The sequence below is a fragment of the Corythoichthys intestinalis genome, chromosome 9 (assembly GCF_030265065.1).
Source record: "Corythoichthys intestinalis isolate RoL2023-P3 chromosome 9, ASM3026506v1, whole genome shotgun sequence".
NCBI classification, from domain to species: domain Eukaryota; kingdom Metazoa; phylum Chordata; class Actinopteri; order Syngnathiformes; family Syngnathidae; genus Corythoichthys; species Corythoichthys intestinalis.
The window spans coordinates 28,024,050-28,045,603 of record NC_080403.1 but is presented as its reverse complement, the minus strand read 5'-3'; the positions used below and the strand labels follow the sequence as shown (position 1 = coordinate 28,045,603).

At 38.8% G+C, this 21,554-nt stretch overlaps 1 protein-coding gene across 2 annotated transcripts in view; it reads left to right on the top strand.

Annotated features, from left to right (window-relative positions):
- The first annotated feature begins 229 nt into the window (after positions 1–229).
- Positions 230–21,554, top strand: part of LOC130921740 (receptor-type tyrosine-protein phosphatase gamma-like) — a 346,401-nt gene continuing 325,076 nt past the window's right edge. For both annotated transcript variants that reach the window (XM_057845976.1, XM_057845977.1), the window contains exon 1: positions 230–757. In XM_057845976.1, the coding sequence (XP_057701959.1) occupies positions 664–757 (94 nt within the window). In that variant the 5' untranslated portion in view covers positions 230–663. The remainder of the gene's footprint in view (positions 758–21,554) is intronic.

Here is a 21,554-nt window from a genome sequence, read left to right as displayed (position 1 = left end):
ATTTCATGATTATTGTTTTTTTTTTACCGGGCCCAGAGATAGAAATTCCCCCTTATGTCTTGAAATGCCCCTTGTGTATGCGTGAGTCCGTGCGTGCGCTCGTGTCTGTGCGCGCGAGTTACCTCGTGTCGGCGCTAGGATCCAGCGGAATGGCCCCGCTTCATTCTTATCTCCCCATATTTCTCTCCACTTACCCCAAAACCCCACCCCACCCACCCACTAGACTGTTTTAAAGTCACTGTCATACTTGGGTTTACATGCGACTTCCTGGACTGATGGATGCACCTTGCAGCGCCTCATCCTCAAATAGGGGCTGTTACTTTCCTCTTTGTGACTGCTCGGCGAGCTGCGTGAGTGCCGAATCTTTAGTCGTCTGCAAGGGCTAAGTGGAACAACGCTGCAGTCTCCTCTTGTGCATGGATCAAATGCACTAACACCACACTGTCTCTGGGTGCTATGCACATGTTTAAGAATATCGGGGAGATGCTGGGACACGAGGACTCTTACCTGGACCTTTAGCAACATTTATTCCTCCTCGGTGAAGACTTGCGTCTCGAGACACTGCTCTTTACGCAGCGGTGGTGTCGCTAATTGAAGCGCCAAAAGAAGAAAAACTCAACACTTGTGGCTTATTGTTTGTTCGTGGACTTGCACCATTTTACAATGTGGAGATTACTGCAAACGTGTTTGTACTGCTGCTGGATTTTGTCAGTGGTCGTCCCCTCCTCCGTTTTGTTATGGGCCGAGTGTCATCCCGGTAAGTTGAACCATTTTGCATATAGAGGCATTTCTTGTCTGCAATTTTATGACATAACGTTAAACTGTTGTTGTGGATAGAAGCGCCTGCCACTGATTAGTCCTTCAAGTAGTATGCCGATAAGTATTGCAATTTCCTTCTTCGCGCTTTATCGGCACTAGTGATGGAACATTCAAATGATCCAAGGAACACCAGGTGAATCGCTTGCACACAGCTGGGTGACCTGATTGAAAACCCTCTTTTTAATTCGAGGCAGAACTCAATGGGATTTTCTTACAATGCTTATGATTCACCATCCTCTAATTTCCCGTTTAAAAAAAAAAAAAAAAAAAAAGACATTGAAGGACATTTGGCAAATTAATGGTATTGTCTTAAGAAGAGTGATACAATCAGGAGGTGCAAAAAGCTGTATCCATCCCGAATGAGAAACCCCCGCGCCACTCAGACGCACCAAACCAACAAATACAGTCGCTGTTCAAAATTGTCTGTCAGGCGAGCAAAAGTATTTTTTTGTTTGTTTGTTCGCTTTGTTAGATGCATAAGCTGTACCCAAGAAACAGTTTGCGTCATATTTGTAATACAAAGTGACGTTGTCAACTTTATTTTCTCCGACTATTATATAACAAATCGGTTCCAATGCTGTTTCATGATAGCGCCGTCCAATTGATATATTCATGTTAAAAAGCGTTTGTGCATTTTTTACCCACAGCAAATCTTTGCTCAAGGTACACGGTATTTGAATTTTCATGGTTGACTTTTTGCATTTTAAATAAAAACAACGACAACATGATCTATCTCTAGCCACATACAGCGTATTGATATATCTTTGTGATAACCTTGACTTCATGTGCTTATTCATTTTATTCATGGAAACTATAAGCATTTTAAGCATGTCATGTTAAATATCAGATACCATCATTTTTATTCGCAAATATAATCTCACAGAACATACAACAGGGTTTGACTGAATTAGTCCCAATCAATTGAAAATACAGTCATGGAATGAAATATAAATTCTCAACTAGGCATATTGATGGAAGAAAATTTATCTCACAAGATATTAAGCGTACATATAATGCTTCTGTGAGAGGGATGTGATGTGAGCTTGAATTATTGAATGTTATTTTTAATGCTCTCCGAAACGCAGCGGAAATTATCTGATGCGTAGAAAATGAAAAATTGAAAATGTAAGCCTTAACATCATAAGATTTTCTTGTGCTTGTCAAGTATTGATTTAAGCACCCTCCCAAAAAAAACCTCTTAAACTGAGAAAAAGTCTTTCTGTAGTCACCCCAGGAGTGAATTATTGACTCATGGGCCTTTGATTATACACTGTGGATCCTTGGCAGCTCCATATCCCATCCTTAAGCCTTGCTGTCATGTGAAAATTTATGGTACCCTGTAGCAGTTTGTAGATATGACAGATTTCAACAACACTAGTTAGTCATAGTTTTTTATCCTAATTTTCAGCATACCCAGATTGGCACCTGTGTTCTATACTCTACATATAAACCCATACAAGCAAACACATCATATTCACAGCATTCAAGTAAGAGTAAGTGAGCCTTTGGTTGAATTAATCTATAACATTAACTCTGACTGCCATTGACCGCAGTAGATTTCCAATCCATTTGAACTCGCAGTGGCTGGCAGCGATCTATTCATTTGTTGTTGGCAAAATTTATATTTAAATGTGTTTTCAATACTATGTGTAAAAAGATGATTAAAAAAAAAAAAATGTAAATATTAATAAAGTCATCCATTGCAATAATTGCATTAACTGCAATAACAACACTTACTGTTGTAGTATATTATGAATTAAATCAAAGCCTTTTTAAGGCAATCAGTGAAATTGTGCCACCATAAACATGGAGTAAATTAAATTGGTTGTTTTTACTTGTATACATTTTCTCTAATGATTAGTAATATTATAGATTAGTGATGCTGTCCCTCAACCCGACCTCGGATTAAGCGGTAGATGATGGATGGATGGATGGATGAATCTATTTCTACCTTTTTTGGTCTCAATATCATTTTTCATCGCATGACTGCCTCAAATCAGTTACCAAATGGGTACTGACAAATCATTTATCGGTACCTTAAGAAGTATTGTGGATTGTTCTGAAGAAAATTAAATTCTTAGATGTTCCTTGAAATGTGCTGTGCATTGAGCAATCATTCACAAATCCAATTGGACTGTATACATTGATATGATCTTCTCCTGGGATTCTGTTTTTCACATTATATTATTTTCTCCGGCTCTATATTTCATTTATTGCCCCCTTCTGAACTTGACCACTTGCTGTCATATTTTCTGTGGGTGAACCACAGTTGCTGGTTTGTGTTGAATGACTCGTACATGATGGAAACTGAGATGAGTGTGCTTCTCTCCTGCTGGGCATCATCATCAGCATGCTCTCAGTGTTGCTCTCCTTAACTCCTGCCTATAAACATTTCTATTAATACAGGTCCTTACCCACAAGGTAGAATAATATGTATTTACTATTTAAAACAAAAGTGCAAAACCCTTTTTTTCAATGTAAAATACAAGCTGATAAAGTGTTTCATCTGTAAAACCATGTACAGTAGATAATATGAAGGGCTGTCGATATCTATGTTGCTCTTCAAGTGGTCATCCATATATAGTAGATCAGTGTTTTTCAACCTTTTCCTGAGTCACTGCACGTTTTTACATTGGAAAAAATCTCGCGGCACACCACAAACCAAATATGTTCCAAAATTACTTTTGTACAGTATATTATAATTATAAAATAATTTATCTGTATTTACAGTATACTTACTCAGTGTGCAACGTATTGTAAGTTCTTCTGTTTAGATGAATACAAAGTTGATATCGTCGCAGGAATCTTCTTCAACAAATCTCAGTCTCTGGTTTTATTTGTTATGGCAGTTAGGCTTCAAAAGCTCAGAATTATCAGGCAGGGGGACTTTAGCAATGTCTTTAACCACATCAGGGCCGAGCATCTAGCTGACAATGGCTTTGCAGATAGGTAGTATTAATGGCCCTGCCACAGTGTGGGACTTTTTGGATTTAGCAACAATTTCAGCAGCAAGCTAACTGGCTTTGAGGGCTTTCTCATTTAACTTTGTAGTTTTTTCTCAAAATAAGTTGCTCATTTCTCTGTGTTTTCACAAGGGGAACAAAATAGTCCATAGTTTGAAGCGACGGGTGTTTCGTTTGGAGATGACGTTTGAGCTTGTTTGGCACCATGCTGCTATTGGCTCGTGTCGTGTTCAAGAACTGCTCAGCTTTCTAGGCATCAGCCACCTTGCTGTCCTCAGCAATGTGTTGGAATAAAACACAGCGGGAGGATTGACGGTCATCACATAGGGATAAAATGGAAAGGACACTTTTGTGTATATCGACACTTGACAAGTCCAATCAAATGATGTACAGCAGACTTGCTGCGGTCCATTGTCGTGGACAGCAAGGTGGCTGATAGCTAGAAATCCAAGCAGTTATTGAACGCGACACGGGCAATACCTCTCTCATCTGCACACAACGGACAACTTTCTACCTACCGGTACTCCTTCTTTCCTACTGCAACTCCGCCCGACAATGTAAAAAAAAAAAAAAAAATGCCAGACTAGTGTGCCGCGGCACACCGGTTGAAAAAGACTGCAGTAGATGACTCGCTACTAAAGACATGAAGATAGACTCAAAGAAAGACAATGTTTTGCCATTATACTTTGCTTCTCAATGATATTATTTCACTTCATGCTATTGATCTATTAAGTGGCAGCAAAAATATATTTTGCACGCTAATTCTCTTTGGTTACCCAAATCAAGAATGGCAATGGAGTTCCCTTCACTTCCTAGCCCATCTATTATATATAAGGAAATGTGCATTTTTATCGATAAGAGAAGTAAAATAAAGAAACTAAAAATGCAATAATTATATTTTGTAGGCATGGCTTTACTGGTTCTGAGCAGTGTTGTTAATCTTACTGAAAAAAAGTAATTAATTATAGTTACAAATTACTTCTCCCAAAAAGTAATTGCGTTACTAACTCAATTACCTGAATGTAAGAGTAATCAGTTACTTGGCAAAGTAATTGGTGATAATTACTTTTTTTTTTTTTCCCTCAAAAAAAAAAAAAAAAAAAAAAAAAAAAAAAAAAAAAAAAAAAAACATTGGCCACACTATGTGAAGTTTTTTGTGGAGGTTTTTGGTACAATTGGCCCGAGCCCAATTCTTTACCCTAATTTACCCTTTACCCTGAATCAACTGTTAAAAGTTGTTAAAATTGCTCCCATTATTGCATTAGTTCCCTTCTCTCTACTTTCGACATATGAAAGTTTTAAAACTGTTTCATCATTTAAAGATAGATTCAAGTCAAGATTTTGCCGATTTAGAAGTATTTTAGATAAAAAGTTACTTAGGTTCGCGAGGAAGGTTCTCTACAACAGAGCCGTCCTAAAAAGCCTACTGCTTTAAGATGGCGGCTGTCATTTGCATCTAGTTATATCTATATACAATACATGTGATATCTACCATGTCTACCATATCTACCATAACATGCGGGCGTAGTTTGTCCGGCTATCGGCTACAACATGTATTATTGGAGCTACCTAGCATCGCGTTTGCTCGGCGTCACAACTTTCTTGCCTCCTCCCCGCTCCTGCTCTGCTCTGTCGTCTCGGTGAGTCCGTCTCCCTCAGACTTTTCGACCAATATAGTAACGCATAGTAACGCATGCCTTTCCGTCCTCAGTAACGGTGTTCTGCCAAAATATGCTACATCGGCGAAACGGCCTACATTAGTCGAATTTGACACCTAAAGTACTACCGTGCACTCTAAACTTGTTTTGTTTAGATGCATACAGGAATAAGGTACAAAAAAATGCCTGCAGAAAATACTTAAATGTAGTTATATCAAATAAGGACGGTTTAAACACGCTACCTGACTAATGTGGTCAACTGCTTCAAAGCTAACACAAAAAAACACAATGGTTAAAAGTATGGGAGGGTAATACATGCAAAAAGTATCTTTGAGGCCGTGAAAAGGTTCTAAATAACTAAATAAAAAAAAAATAGTGAGTAATCGCCGCCTCTAACCGATGTGTGCATGCGTGTGAATGCATGCGCAAGCGCCCTGAGCATTGTGTAGACGTTTCGCCGCGTAGTAAGGAATGGCCGAACAACTGTTCTCCGAACAACGGTAACGGCGTTGACAAGATGAGAAAAGTAATTAATTAGATTACCCACTACTGAAAAAAATAACGCCGTTAGTAACGCCGTTATATTGTAACGCCGTTATTAACAACACTGGTTCTGAGTGGATATGACCGTGGAAAAATGTATTTGGATGGTTGTTAGATGTGCATTGTGGCTCTGATGTTTCTTTTTTTGTAATTGACGGTTCAGTAGAAAGCTTAATAAATGTTTGGAGTTGTATTGATGTATTTACTTACTACTATACTGTATATGTTATATAGGGGGTGTTTCATTTGCCATTCATTAGAGATGGACCAATTATTGGCCGGGCCGATAAAAGGTGCGGATAATTTGAAATTTGATGTTTATCATTATCAGACTGGCCGATATGAAAAAAATCAATTTAAATCTGGGTTATATAGTTGTCATTTTTATGATTAGTTTGTCCATTAGTATGGACTTGTTTTTATATTTGTGGTTATATATTTTCTGCGGAAAAAAGTCAGAGAGCAATTTATTTAACCTTTTGTTGAACTTAATAAAAGCTGTTTCTGAGTCTAGGACATTCATGCTCATCTGAAACTGTTATTTTCTATTTGTGTGATTTAATCAACATGCTTTAGGCATTTCAATGAAGTTCAGTGTTTGCATTATTCAGTTTTATTTTTACTGCAAATGAATATCGGCTCCAAAAATTGTTTATCGGCCCCTCTAACTACTAATAATCGATATCGGTCCTGAAAAACCATATTGGTCGACGTCTACCTTTTCACAATCACAAAAATCACAAAAATTTATATCGGCCTTAAATATTGGTTGAATTAAATATTGGCCTACATAATTGATTATCATAGACTGGAGGTCAGCAATCGGCTGACTTTTTTTTTTTTTTTTTAATTGGTATCATCATCGGCCTTTGTAAAGTTTTGCATTCATTCATTCAAAATCCCATATTGTTCGACCTCTTGTTTAGGGCTGTCCCAAACGACTAATTTTCTCCCGATTAGTCAGCCGACTATTTTTACGATTAGTCGACTAATCTTATAATTAAATTTTTTTGTTTTGTTTTACTAATTTAGAAATGAAATTTTTGTTGACGCTTATCAATTCACAAAAACATTTTGGAACACTTAAATTCTTTATTGAAGTACAAATAATCAGATAAATAACAATAATAAATCACAAATAAACAATGACTTCAAATGCTGATAGGATTAACTTGTGCAAAATAATGGAATGTAAACAGATTCAGAACACTAGCCACGTTTACATGCTGACTTTTATTCATACCGATTCAAATCATTCCGAATGGAAATTTCACATCAGCTGTTTACATGTCACTTCATCTATTCCGATCCAGCATTTACATGTGTCTGCCTTTATTCCGAAAGGACGTTTGACAACTGCCGTCTGACATGCGCAGATTAATCAAAACAAAGCGTCACGTTGCAAAACATGGAGATCGATCGTCAGATCAGCTGCTGTTTTAACTTTTCGAGTGGAAACAAAACTTCAGAATGATACGCCGTTCATTTAAAAAGTTGTGTGGGTGCGCTGTGCGTGTGCTTGGAAGCCATGTTGCAAGTGACGTTACTTACGTCACCAAGTGACGTCACCACGTCAGTACGGAGCATGTGCAGAAAGAACGCAACCAGACACCATTCCGCTTCCCTGTTTACATGATACAATTTTACTTCTAATCGGTTTGGGAAAAGGAATATTCCACCCCTGTGAATCGGAATGAAATTCCATTTGGTTTGGGCCTGTTCATTCCGAATGAGGTGTTTATATGGAACACATTTATTTGGTTTGAACAAATATTCCGATTGTAATTGGAATATTTGGCTCCATGTAAACGTGGCAATTGACTTCTCCTTTCCAACATGATTCAAAACAATTCTTAAAAAAATACCTAGCATTAATATTATAGTATACTGTAGTACTATATATTATTATAATTATTATATTATAATGTATTATAATAATTATTCATTGCCAATCAGACTTTTCATAAAGTGTGTCATTTTAAAGGTATTCTTAATGTAGAATCTGAAGTATGTGGGATTAATCGTTATTTATATGACGAACATGACATGTTTTTATTTTTGAAATGCTCACCGGAAGTACGTTCGCTAAACCGCTAATTTAAGCTTTACACTCCGCAAAAAAGCACTTTTTGTGATTGCATGTGGTGTCAGTAATAGATTTTTTTCCTTTTGCAAATGCTGTTAACCAGCGATTTTTCATGTTTGAAGTGTCACCTTTTAACTGCAAGTTTTGGAGAAGGCTGCCTGTTTTATAGCTGGCAAAAGTAGGTCGTCTTTTTTCCCCATTCACCTCAATGTAGCAATGCTAACGTACAGTATATAGTGTTGAATATAGATGTGTTTTCTTATTTTGTATGTCTGAACTTTAATTCTACAGCGTGTGGATGAGAGAAAAGAACTGGAGTCTCATATGCCATTAGCACGCACGCACAAATGGACGCACGCACGCGCGCGCAGCAATAAAATGCAGCCGTGAAAATGACCGCCCTCATTTTTATTTATCATGCGATAAATGGACTCATTGCATATCGCGACAGGCTTAGCAACTTTAATAATACATGTCATTAGTTAGTTAGATGGACTCCTGTCGTTATCATTCACGGCCGACGTGCAGCCAAGCTTGGCATTGAAGAGACAGAACACAACAGTGTACCCTCCTTTGTTTCTTTAAAAATAAGTCAATGTTTTGGACTCCCTGGTGCGCTATTTTTTGGCTTTGTGCCGCTTTCCCCGCTTGCATACCAAGCGTCCGACATTCTGAACTTTCCACGCATATATTTTTTTTAACCCTTCATTAACCGTCGACGGTATGTTGTGCTTGTCGACGGATTTACGTCGTCGATGACGTCGACTATGTCGACTAGTCGGGACAGCTCTACTCTTGTTATCACCACTGTTTGATGGTGAAAATGGTCAAATTTGGTGTAAGCAATTAAAAGACCAAATGCTGGACTATATCTTGCTGTTTAATTCTTTGCAGAGATATGTGTAGAGTGTGTGGAAAATCTGATTGTCTGAGTTATTATTTGCATGTGGTTTTGTTTGTATCCGCTGAATAATAAAGCAGCAAGCTCATGCCTGACAATGCTTCTTGTGGGAGGATATAACGCCCACAAACGTGGCCCTGGATTCAGCCTGCAGTACTTGGAGTCTGTGGTTAAACGCTTTATTCTCAGAGCTTTCCAGGAGCAGAGTACATTGTTTGTGGTTGAGTCTACCTTAATAATGTCATACTCGCTGCAAAGCAACAACAGGTAATGATTCAGCCAATTGCTACGAGAACTACAGGATGTTGTACGGCACTGTCTGTTTAAGCAACCTGACTGCTGCCAAGATGCCTCTGGTCATCCACACAATAGTCGGTTTATAGTCACGCAAACATCTGTTGTTTTTGGGATGAAAAGTGCTGAACACTACCACAGGCGTCTGCTATCTGACACAGAGCATCACTTTCCTCCTCTGTCGGCAGCATGCAGTGTCAGCATTGAGGCATCACACCCCTGTCATTGCAATGCTCTTCAGCCCTGGGTTAACAAAATACTGAAGAGATGGAGAAAGAAAAGGGAGAAGACAGAAGAGACATGTGAAAAAAGAGATGTTTGGCCTTCAATCTGTCACTTTCTGACATGAAAAATGAATGGGTCCTGTCGCTCCTGGCACGGAAGAAAAAAAAAAAAACAGAACAGTCATTGTAATCTCCCAAGTGCTTCAGCTAGTGTATCTGCTGGCCCAACACACATTTCCCCCTCTCCATCTATCTCTGTCGCTTTGCTCCCCTTTTTAGCATTCTTCCTTCACCTCCGTGCAGTGTGCGTGGATGTGAATTCATGTACAGCACATCTGACGCTCTAAAATCAAGCGATAAATGAGACAAGCATATTGGTAAACCATTCTAAGCAGGCGCTTGTATCACCAACCGACTTTCTAAGCCTTTTTGTTACAGTGATACGGAAGGTGATGAGGTGGGTGGGGGCTGACATTTAGGGAAGGAATTGGATATGCTTCGTGGTCCTCGGTTGCTAACATTATCGTCGTCATCATCTCAGTGCTCACTAGGCCATTATCTGGACTCCGCTGTGACCAGGAAAATTCTCGCATGTCTGCACAAGGGTCACTTTATCAGTGCGCTTCGGGCCTGTCATTACCACCCCAGCATTCCTTAATAGATTGATTAAAAGATACCACGTCTTGTTTGTGTGTAGAAGATATGGCAGTTATGGGCGGAGTGTCGCCAGGCAGTACTCCTTACAGGGTGCTTTTCTGATAGCCTCTGCCTTTCATAATGAGGTGGTTCCTGCAAGTCAATTACGAAAAGAAAAAAAACAGCAACACCTTCCTTTTATAAATTAATTCAAGAGGGAGTTGATACTGAATTGTCATACTGCCAAAGCAAAAATAAATAGGTGTGAAATGATAATTATTGGCTGATTTAAGGAATTATGACATCATTCTGATAAATATATCATAACACATTGGAAATAGCTTTGAAAAAAAATCAAACTGTGTGGCGAGTTGGCCAAATCCAGTGCTGCTTTGTTTTAAACAGGGCGTCTCAACTCTCCTCGTCACTCAAGCCTGGCCGCCGCTGGACAAAAACAGCATCAACCATGGAGGAACCCTCAGTAACTAGTGTTAGTGACACAGGGCCATCTAAGGGACACGGTCGAAAGCCTTGTCTAAGTCCACAAAACACATATGGACCAATTGGGTGACTTCCCATGCACCCTCAAGGAAACTGATGGGGGCGTAGAGCTGGTTCACTGTCCCATGGCCAGGACAAAAAACACCATGTTCATCTTGAATCTGAGATTCGACCTCCGGATGGACACCCTCTCCAGTGGCCGTTACTTGGAAGGCTGAAATTGGACCCACCCTCTGGTCCGCTTTCTTTAAGTCATTGGTTGCTATTGACAATGATAGATGTCCAAACCCAGGGTTTCCCCTAGGATTTTTTAAAGCTGTGGTAGCGGTGGGCTGCATCGGAGTCGGACAGCTCCACCACGTCGTGCCGTGGCGAAATTGCTTCGTATAAATGAGAATTTTTTTAACATTTATTTTTCCAAGAAGAACCATAACAAACATCTATTTGAAATATTTCATTCGGAATGTGACGGTCTGCATTTACGATGGAGTATAAGGGGTAAAATAAAAAAAATAAAAAATAAATAAATAAATATATATACATATATATATATAAGTAAAAGGACTACGATATAAAGTCGTACTATTACTACAAGAAAAAAAGTTGTGAAACCATTTGGACTGGGAGGGACTCAAGCCAATTGAAAATCATTCAGTCCAAGTCGAAGAAAATGGTCCATGACAAAGCATAGGTGAATTGGCAACATGGATCTGATGTCTATTGCTGTCAACGGCAATGAATCAGTTAAAAGGGGGAACCGCATCCCACTCTGCCAATAAAGGGGGACTGTCCCTAATGTCCACACTGGGTTGCAGAGACATGTCAACCAGGACAAGCATGTAAAATTCAGAACTTTCAGGAACTCCAGGAGAATCTCATCTAGACACTGAAAGTCTTTGAAATTACTTCAGCAGCTACAACCCAAATGATAAGAGTTATATATGCTCATATTTGCACATGAACGAAAAGGAGGCAGGCATACATATATTCTGTCACCATATGATCATTTTCCTAAAATTCATATCGTTATTGAATCGTGCTATTTCATTTGGTTATAGTTTCAGTGAATGACCTCGATGCATTCATAACAGAATAAAATGAAGGTGTTACATAATCGTAAAAAGGAGAAAAAGAACCTTTATAAACACAATTGACCTATGAGGTGAGGAATCTGGTCAGTACATGCAACATTTATATGCTCACCCACAGGAGCTCACATTCATTCTTGTTGTCTCCCCTACCACAAATGGAGGAAGGTTTTCGGCAAGTTAAAGCAAAGCTGACCTAAATGACATTTGAAAGTTCTATCACCATTCCTCTGACAAAATACATTAGTTTGATAAACATGTCACACCAGGCTGACATTCCTCAAAGCATTACCCTTACTGCAGCCAAACAATGTGTTGCTGGAATTAAATAAAATTGACATGACATAACCTATTCCTGCGTAATATTTACAAGTGCGTTGACATATAAAGGAAAGAGCAAGAGGGAAATTTGTATGATTCACCTGCATTTTCCTATATTGTTTACCGAAGCTGACACGTTTTATGACATAACATCCTTTTCATTGATGCTTTGGAGCCAGGGAAGTTGACCACATGCATGAGATATATAACTACCCCCTGCAAAATATATCAGGAGAGGGGATCCTTATATCATAAGGTTAGTGTAGACGACATGGTGTATTGGCTAAGTATTTCTTGTTTTAAGCACCTTTCCATCCTTAATGTGGTGTAGCATGGACGTAGCCTCTTTTTGCTTTGGCATGCATGTAGCCAAAAACGCAAGAGTGACATAAAAAAGAAGAAAATATGCATAGACAACACAAGATGTTGATTAAAGTGGAGAGGTGTACACAATAAGCCCCTTTCCTCCATTTTGATAGCCGTGATGCTCTGTCAATGTTAGAGGCTGCAGAGTGTTAAGGGAGGTCAGACTGACACGCTGTCGTGTCGCATGCAGGCTGATGAACCTTGAGTCGGGGCGACACCAAACAAACACCAGGAGGTGAATGGAGAAAGAGATGGGATAGAGAAACAAGTAGACATAGTGTGAAAGAGGTGCATTTGGTCTATCCCTGCCCTCCAGATTGAAACTTGTGACGCCGTCAAGTTGTTTTAGCATCGCTAGATTCAATTTGATGGCGTATCCCTGACAGTGAGGCAACTGAAGTCTGCCAGGTGGTGATTTTTTGGCTAGGGGTGCCTTGTCAGGACTTTCAGACACTTTCTGTTCATTTGTCAGACTTGATAGGTGGCCATTCACTCTGGAGCAGTGACAGCTCTCCAATACACCAGTGAAAGGTGTAGATGGGTGTTCCTGCCATTTCCCAGAACACTTTTTCATCTTGAATGGGGGAATGCACTTCACTCGCCTCCCATCAGTCATTCCGACTGACAGGGATGGAGGCAGCTGTGTTCGCCCTCTGAAAGGGAAAGCAATGTTACCACCTTGCTATGATATTTAGTGTGCCAGTTAGGGAGTCATATTTTACCTAACACTTTTTCAGGTTTCTTGCAGGACTACTTCACTGCCTATTTTTTCCCTTACCCGTAATGTATTTGTTATATCATTTTTAACTTACCTCCTTACTAGGGATGTGCGCGACTTGTCGTTTAATCATTTAACAGCCTACTCATTTATTAAAGGTTTCGTATTTTACTAGTCGGTTAAATGCAGCATCATGCCAGCGATGAGAAACCACATAAATCGCGGGTTTTCTTGCTTATAGACTAGTCGCATATAAAATCTGAGACTAGTCGGCAGGGAAATAAGTCAAAATTCCCATTCCTACTCCTTAAGCCCATAATGGCGTACTGCACGCTACTCGTCACTTCCGCTTATTAATATTCATGACGTTTGCAACTTTTGCGAAGGGGGGGACAAGCTCCCGTATGTCCCCAATAGCAAATGAATGGAAATAGTGTACGAAGGAGATGTTTACAGAGCTAAACCTACCAATTCTGTCTGAAAATGATGTCCCTGGTGCCAAATTCACTGGTAAAGATGTGGAAGAACATACAAATGTTCAGTTAAAGAGATAGCTTGAGTGTTGAGGGCTGAAAAAGACGGAAAAATGAAATCGACACATTTTTCTTATGCCTCTGACAATGACATTCTCCTGTTTCAACAATCTAACCTTTACCACCTGTCTATCCTGTATATTATATTCTTTGGTTGTCTTACGTCCCTGACCGTTCTTTTGGGCAATTTACATTGCTATTTTTGTGTAGCGATCGCAAATGCTACTCATTGACAGCCAACGAACATTTTTAATTTTTTCATGAATAACAAATCTTAATTCTATAATTCATTTACTCTTTCCCCTTACTAAAGTTTTTTTTTTTTTTTTACAACAGAAAAGTTAACCGTGGCAGCCAGATACCATTTTACTTCTTTTCAGGTCATTCATTGTCAGACAGAAGCAGCACAGCAAAACCCCACGCTAAAAAATAAGTCAAAAATATCAGAATGGCTTACCTCTTTGTACTCTGAAGGACCATGCCAACCCAACAAAATGTTTACTGCATATGAAATGTGAATGGCTTCACCTTGCTGGCGTTAAACGTCCGTGCAAGTTGATCCATTCTTCACATTTTTTACCTCTGAGTTTTTGGTTTCGGGAAGTGTATGAAGAAAACATCCTTCATATGTCCTAATGTCTAGAGTCCTTTCTACAAGTTTCATATCAGCAGTGCTTGATGCATGTTCGTTTTTAAAAGACTACCGGAGAAAAATAGCAAAAATATAATGGTTTGTATGCGAGGGTGTGTCTATAATGTCCCACTTCCGCTTCACGATGCGACGTCACCGTCTAAAAATAGCATTCGTGCGGTACGCTATTTTCATTACATTGACGTGATGTCTTTATCCAACTTTGATTTAAATCCATACATCACTTGTCAAATACCTCATTGACATTATTTTATTTCCAGTAAAATAATTTCAGAACTAAATATGACAGTAAAATCGCAGGATTCAGAATGCAGCATCAAGGAGTGTTCAGGCGAGGTTATGGAATATGCTATCATTTTATCACGATGGCTAATTCCTTGGCTATTCTATATTTTATGGACATATTATTGTCCAGCTCATTCCATTAATCATCATCTTGAAAAAGGGGCCATGATTTAAAATGGAAGAAAAATACATATTAAACCTTTTTTCAAGAATAATTTTACATAAAAGATGTATTTTGTGTAATGTTTACTACAGTATATTTAAGTGCAATGTGTCTGAAATGCATTTGAATTGTCTAATGTGTGGCTTATTCTTTCAGAATGATATTTTAGGCATAGAACAGTAGTTTCTTTTTTTCAGTGGAGGTCAGTGCCCAGCTGTGAGCGTACAATAAATGTATATTCTGTTAAAATCTTATGAAGTTCAGGATTCAAAGGGTCATGTACTACATGACACAATGGATCACGGACTGGCTCTCTTCACTTTCAGTTAGGGAATCTAAATGATTTTATTCAAGATGAATTAAGTTGGTTATTTAATATGGATTTTGAAATCAATATTATTTAAACAGTGTAATTGTTTTGAGCTTATTTCAAATGTGGATATCTTCTCCCTTATTTTCGTGGGATTTGACTTAAAAAACAAGAGCGAGAAAACCAAAAAAAAAACAGTGCATGTCAAGACGTAGTGTGTCACACATGCATGAGAAAACTATTTAGCTCCCATTAAATGGTTGTAGAATGGTGTTGCTTTTTCCACCGTAATGATTGGGAGATGCTGGCATCCTGTTTGAAGCGAGAAGGGGAGTTTTGGGCGCCAAGACAAGTGCATAGTCCAATTTGTTCTGGGTCTAGGGGGAGACGTTTTAAACAGTTATGCGTCTCTTCTTTCTTAATCTCTAGTGACATCTCCGCCACTCAATTTTATTTATCTTTCTTGCTGTGCCCCTTTTCTTGTTGTGTAGTATTCTTCCCTTTCTCATTTGAATTCAAATTTGGTTTACTGCATATCTATTCCCAGTTTTCTTGCTACCCTAATTATAAACAGTAAATACAATTGGGACCTTGTGCTTTATTGTTAAAAACAGAATAAGAATAACAATTTGTAAACTACATATAATAATTAATTTGTTTCCTAATATAGTGGGAAGAGTATGAGACAGGTACTAAAAGTGAAAGTACAAATCTGCACGCTAAGTGGAACAAAAGGAAATCCCCAACAAAGCCCAAAGGGCACCTTTTTTTCATTGATGGATTGGTTATGGTTGCCTTTTCTTTCTCTGTGTGTCCGAAGTATCTTACTTTGACCCTCTATGAATAGCAGCTAAATGCTTCTGCTAGATTCAGTATGACACATGTGTATGTATTGAAGCTCTGGCAAACTTTGTTAAGAAAATTTTGATATTTGGACCCACTAAATATTTAATACTGTTAAGTAAAAGGTGTGTTTATTTGTGTTTTATGTGATATTATGGCAAAAATATTGTTAACTGCTGCCAGAGTTGTACACATTTTTTAAACTTTTTGTCTCGATACGTCCGTACATCCCAACAAATACATATTTTGATAATACTGTTTGAGTGAATGTTGAAAGGACCCACAGTGCCTGTGACACGAAAAAGCATGTTTATTTCATAATACACGCGATATTTTATGCCCCTGAATGATATGGACCGCTTGGATGCGTGTGGAAGCGATCGCTATTTTTATTTAGTTTTTTTAATCTCGCGCCATGAAAATTAGTGACTTCCGGCTTCGGTCTTGCATTGAGGAGGAGGGCGCTGTGACGTGTACGGTAGAAGACGTCCTCTTCACGCTACAGTGTACTGTTGTGTATGAGGACGAAGGATTCAGCTGATTTTGCGGATTAATACGTTTATTTTTCGCATCACGCCAGCCAAATGGCTGCAGAAAAATCATTCTGTATGAGGGAGAGGCGTATGCGCCTTTTTGGAGTTTCAAAAGGTTCCCATTCACCGTGGATATTTACTGTGGGACCATTGGACTTACGAGGAAGTGAGTAAACATCTTGTTTTGTATTATGTCAAATACGAATACAGCGATTACAAAGTAAACACTACAAACTTCCTTTAAATAAAGGACTACTTACGTTTGATCATTGATAGGCATGTAAAAAGCTCTCCTAATGCTCATTAGCAGCAGCACGTTAGCTGCACAACAACTCCAGCCACCCTCCTCCGGGAACGAACTGTAAATTGCTCTCCGCTGGGCGGTTTGCCGATCCACAAAGACAATCGACAACCGGGTCGTCATGTCAAATAATCCAGGCTAGTTATGTGTAATTTTCCGCTTCGAAGACTTTGAAACATCACTTGGTCCGGGTTAGCATGTCGGCTAGCTGTCACGTCTTCTGGTTTGTTTACATTCTCCGAAGCCGGGTAAGGGAAATGACATGTCCGATTTAGGTGTCATAAAATATCGTTCGGGAGGTGCGACAGTAAAGGTGAAGTCGACAGTTTTGACCATGGTAGAGTAATTTTGCCATGTCGTCCTGAATAAATGCATTTTTATTATTTCATATTCCATTCAGCACAAGACTGTTATATGTCATGACCATGCCATTTATTTAGCAATTGGGGAAAATACTTGGATAAAAAGAATATCCTGTAAAAATATTGAAGTAAAGAGACAGAAACACTGACATTTTGCCGCTCTCTTCGTCGCGTTTTCCTCGTTGTGAATAGTTCCCACTTGACGGGCTGACTGGTCCTTCTCAAGCCATTTATATAGCTATTGGGGAAAAATACTTGGATAAAAAGAATATCCTGTGAAAATATTGGAGTAGAGAGACTGAAACAATGACATTTTGCGGCTCTCTTTGTTGCGTTTTCCCCGTTCTGAATAATTCCCCCTCAATGGGCTGAATAGTAAAACCGATGAGCCCAGTCTACCACTGACGTCCACCACCTGTTGGGGACGCTAAAGCCCTATAATGGTAGGCGTGGCTAACCGGCAGATTAAAAGACTAATTTCTCGTCATCTGTGCATTGCTAAATTGTTGTATATAGTCGAATCATCTCAAAATATGATTCTAATTCACATAATAATGCCATTTAAGACTTTTTTTCTCGTGTCATATGCTCTTTAAACAGCTGTTCATTAAAATTCTAATTATATAATATGGAACATTGGACTTGAGCGCTTTCCTGTGCTTTCTTAAAATTACCATCCTTTACCGCCCTGGGGCCTACTCTAAAAATAACATTTCACACAGCTTGTGTCAGGCTTCTATGTATTTGCGCTCATTGTATTTTTGACTTGTCAATGTAACACTGGTCTTACGAGGTAAAAGATAAGTACAACTAGAAAATGACCATTGAACGTGCTTTCTTCACACTGCGATTTGCATGTAAAAATCATTATAATATTGCAATAACTGCAATGGATGAAGGATTTCATTCCAAATGATCAAGAGGACACCTTTTCACCAATCAGATGTCTTAAAAGTGTAATCAGTTGATTGCAGTCAGATGCTGCTTGTTTCAGGGGGAAATCTCATTGGTTAAACTGTCTGTGTGCATCATTGGGTACAGAGACCAGGACCCTTAGCGGCCCTTGAGGACTGGTTAGGCGACCCTTGCTCTATAGCAATGATGAGCACTTAGGAGGGTTGCAAAAGCGTTCTCCTCAATATTAGATGCACTGGATTTGACCATGTGAACACATTCCAAGGCATACATTGATCATTGGCTGACTGACTATAATACATTTTTGGAGTAGTCTAATAGTTTTGGGGTGAATTGGATCAGATCACAGGCAAATGGATTCTGAGCTCCGCACACAGGTTTGGACATTCAACACATTCATAAATTTGTAAAATGACATCATCAAAACATTTATTCGTTGGTTCGTCTTTCGTTTTGCTTATCCTCACAAGGGTCACGGGGGTGCTTGAGCCTATTCCAGCTATCTATGGGTAGTAGTTGAGGTACACCATGAATTGCCTGCCAATCGCATCAAAACATTCCAGGAGTAAATTTATTGAGTAAAATATAAATGATTCTTATTATTATGCGTAAAGGATTAAGGAGCCACTTTGATTGGCTGAGAATGGAGCTCGGGTCAAGCCTATACAGTAGCTGTGTAAATCATGTATGGGCAAACCTTTCCACAAAGGGGAAAAGTTTTTGCTCCAACCCATCAAGATGACACCGTTTCAAATTTCAACAATCTGATTTCTTATAAGTGCAATCAGTTCATTGTAGCCAGATGCTTCTTGTTTCTGCAGAAACCTCATTGGTTAAACTGTCTGTGTGGGATCGGTTGGAACAAAGACCAAGACCTACAGTGGCCCTTGAGGACTGATTTGTCCACCCCTGGTGTAAACCATGATGGGCAGTCAAATTGTTTTATAGGACTATATCCAAGTAATGCTCTTATTTTTAATATTTTAAAACCCTCTCAAGGAAGGCGTTGCAGATTTGCAACAACTAAATTTTAATCACCTAATTAATCCGCATTTATATTTTATGAGCCTTTTTTTTTCAAATTCAGAAGTGCTATTTCCTGTTGCTAAAATTTAATTTGACCCCCTAAGGTTAATTCATTGTACGAAAAAAAAAAAAAAAAAAAAGACAGTTAATTTTAATTATTGAATTATTTTAATTAATAAGGTTGCTGACACCTTGGCGTTTGTGTGTTTGTAGAAGTGCATTATTTTGAGTAGTCAATCAAAACAAGAATCAGACAAATACTGTTTTTGTACAACTGAGAGTAGAGGCAGTTTGGTTTGCAAATGTTTTGACGATATGCTAATTCCATTGTCTTCAAGCACTTTGGCAGATCTGTTTGGATGACCATCACATTAAAAAGAAAAAAAAAATATTTAGAATGTTTTTACACAGAAATGATTTGAAGACAATAATTTGAAGTTACAATATGCAGTAATTCTTGTAATGAATACCTGTCAATTTATTTGTACAATTTGATCTGAACTCTATGGTGACACTGTCTAACAATCATCTGCTTGTAATGACTACATTTATTCTGATGTTGTACTTGGTTGAATTTCTTCTTCTTTTTTATATGGATGCATATTTCTCCCTCTGGCTGATTTTAAAATTTCCCAAGCAGACTGCTTCAGGTGTTTGACTTCAGCTCCAGATGTTCAACAGATGGGGTTTTCTAATGTCACCCTAGGGTGCACAGGTTTCCACTCAAGCTGCCACGGTGATTTCCATAGTTGGGCTTCCTATCATGTATTAGCCATTGTTTTGTGTTCTCATGAGCACTCGTGGTGTTCCATTCTTCTCTCCTCCTTTATTTGTGACATGAGAAGTTTTCACCAAAGAATTCATTTAAGTCTTTCTCCATTCTTCACTGCTAGACAAGCACCGTGTTCCACATGAAACACCTTTGGATTTATGCTGCAAAGTGCAGCCATCTTTCTTGTGTTAATCACCTGAAGCTTGGGCACTTCGGCTCGACATGTCCCCAGGTCGATAGATGACCCACAGGGGAAATCGAATGGAAACTAGCCAAGCCTGACACTTCTGAAATACTTTTAAATTACCTCACTAAGATACAGCAGGACACCAATTGAGTTTCTCAATGTGGCCTAGTTGTCACTATTGAATTTGAATGTTTGAGTATGACATAATTAACAACCAACTCTATTGCCATGGATAGTGGACATGAACACTGTCGTTAAAAACAGGCTTAAGGCAAAGGTCAATTAAAAATTACTCAATCTTGGCAAGCCCTGTAATTAACTTATTGCTGTTGTGTGTCTCATTTGGTTGTCTGAAGAAAGTAGAGACCAATTATCATTTTTCAACGATAAATAAGCTTGACACACAGGCGAGCCACAAAATTAGGTAAATGCGCACAATTGATCCATCTCTCAATTTTCTGTATCACTTGTCCTTATTAGTGTCGCTGGTGAGCTGAAACCTATCCTGGCTGACTTTGAACAGGAGACCGGGTACATACACTCTTGACTGGTCACCTCAATCTCAATAAACAACAGTTCACCCACACATATCCCAACCCAAGGGTATCTTAATTTAAATTATCATATTACTACAGTATATACAGAGATGCCAAGAGAGGTGATTTTTTCCGTAATTTGTCATGGACAGTTACGGATAAGATGAAAATGTTACCGAAAGGTATATTGTGCTTGACATTTAAATAGAGTGGTACCTCGATCTTTTCGACATCCGACGTAAAATTTGACTCGCCATTTGTTTCTACATCCGACGACATGCTCGAAATACGACGATTTTTGACAGCACTGCAGTTTCCTTGTTTTTGCTGAAGTTTATTGTGAGACAAATCAACACTGGATCTAAAAAGGTTAGAGCAGGTGGAGAAAAAAGAAAGTGTTTAACAAGCTCGACGATGATTGACACATGCGGCGTCTTTCAAAGTAGTGCTCCCAGGCTTCTCTGGCAACATCAGAGCTTCAACGGCTGTCACTCATTGTTAACTTTAACAGGTAAACTGCAGTGCACTGGTTGAAAAAGAAAAGCAGCAGGAGGGAGAGTGAAGGCTGTACGCGCATGTAGAAGAGAAACATAAATATATTTCTTTAATTAAAAACCCGATACTTTTCAGCTGATTCCGCTCCTCGGAAAAATAGCGCGATCGGCCCGATTTCGAAACATGTGATTGGATTGGAACATTTAATTCACATTCTCACAGTCACATTCTTCCTCGCCTTCAAAACAACAAAATAAAAAAATATTAGCTACTTAACTCATTTGCTCCCAGAAACGTATAAATACGTTCTATTTTTAAATGCTCCACTGTCCCAAAAACGTATTTATACGTCTTTTGCGTTTTTTTTTTTTTTTAAAGAAGCATATATAGCTTCCGCTGTATCTGAGAAACAAAGAACAACGCTCCAAACCCATTTTAAAGCAATAAAACTGGCCACTGGAGGGCAGTAGCGCATTTTGTAAGACGAGGCAACCCGATTCAACAGCAGTGAACGGCCGGGCTG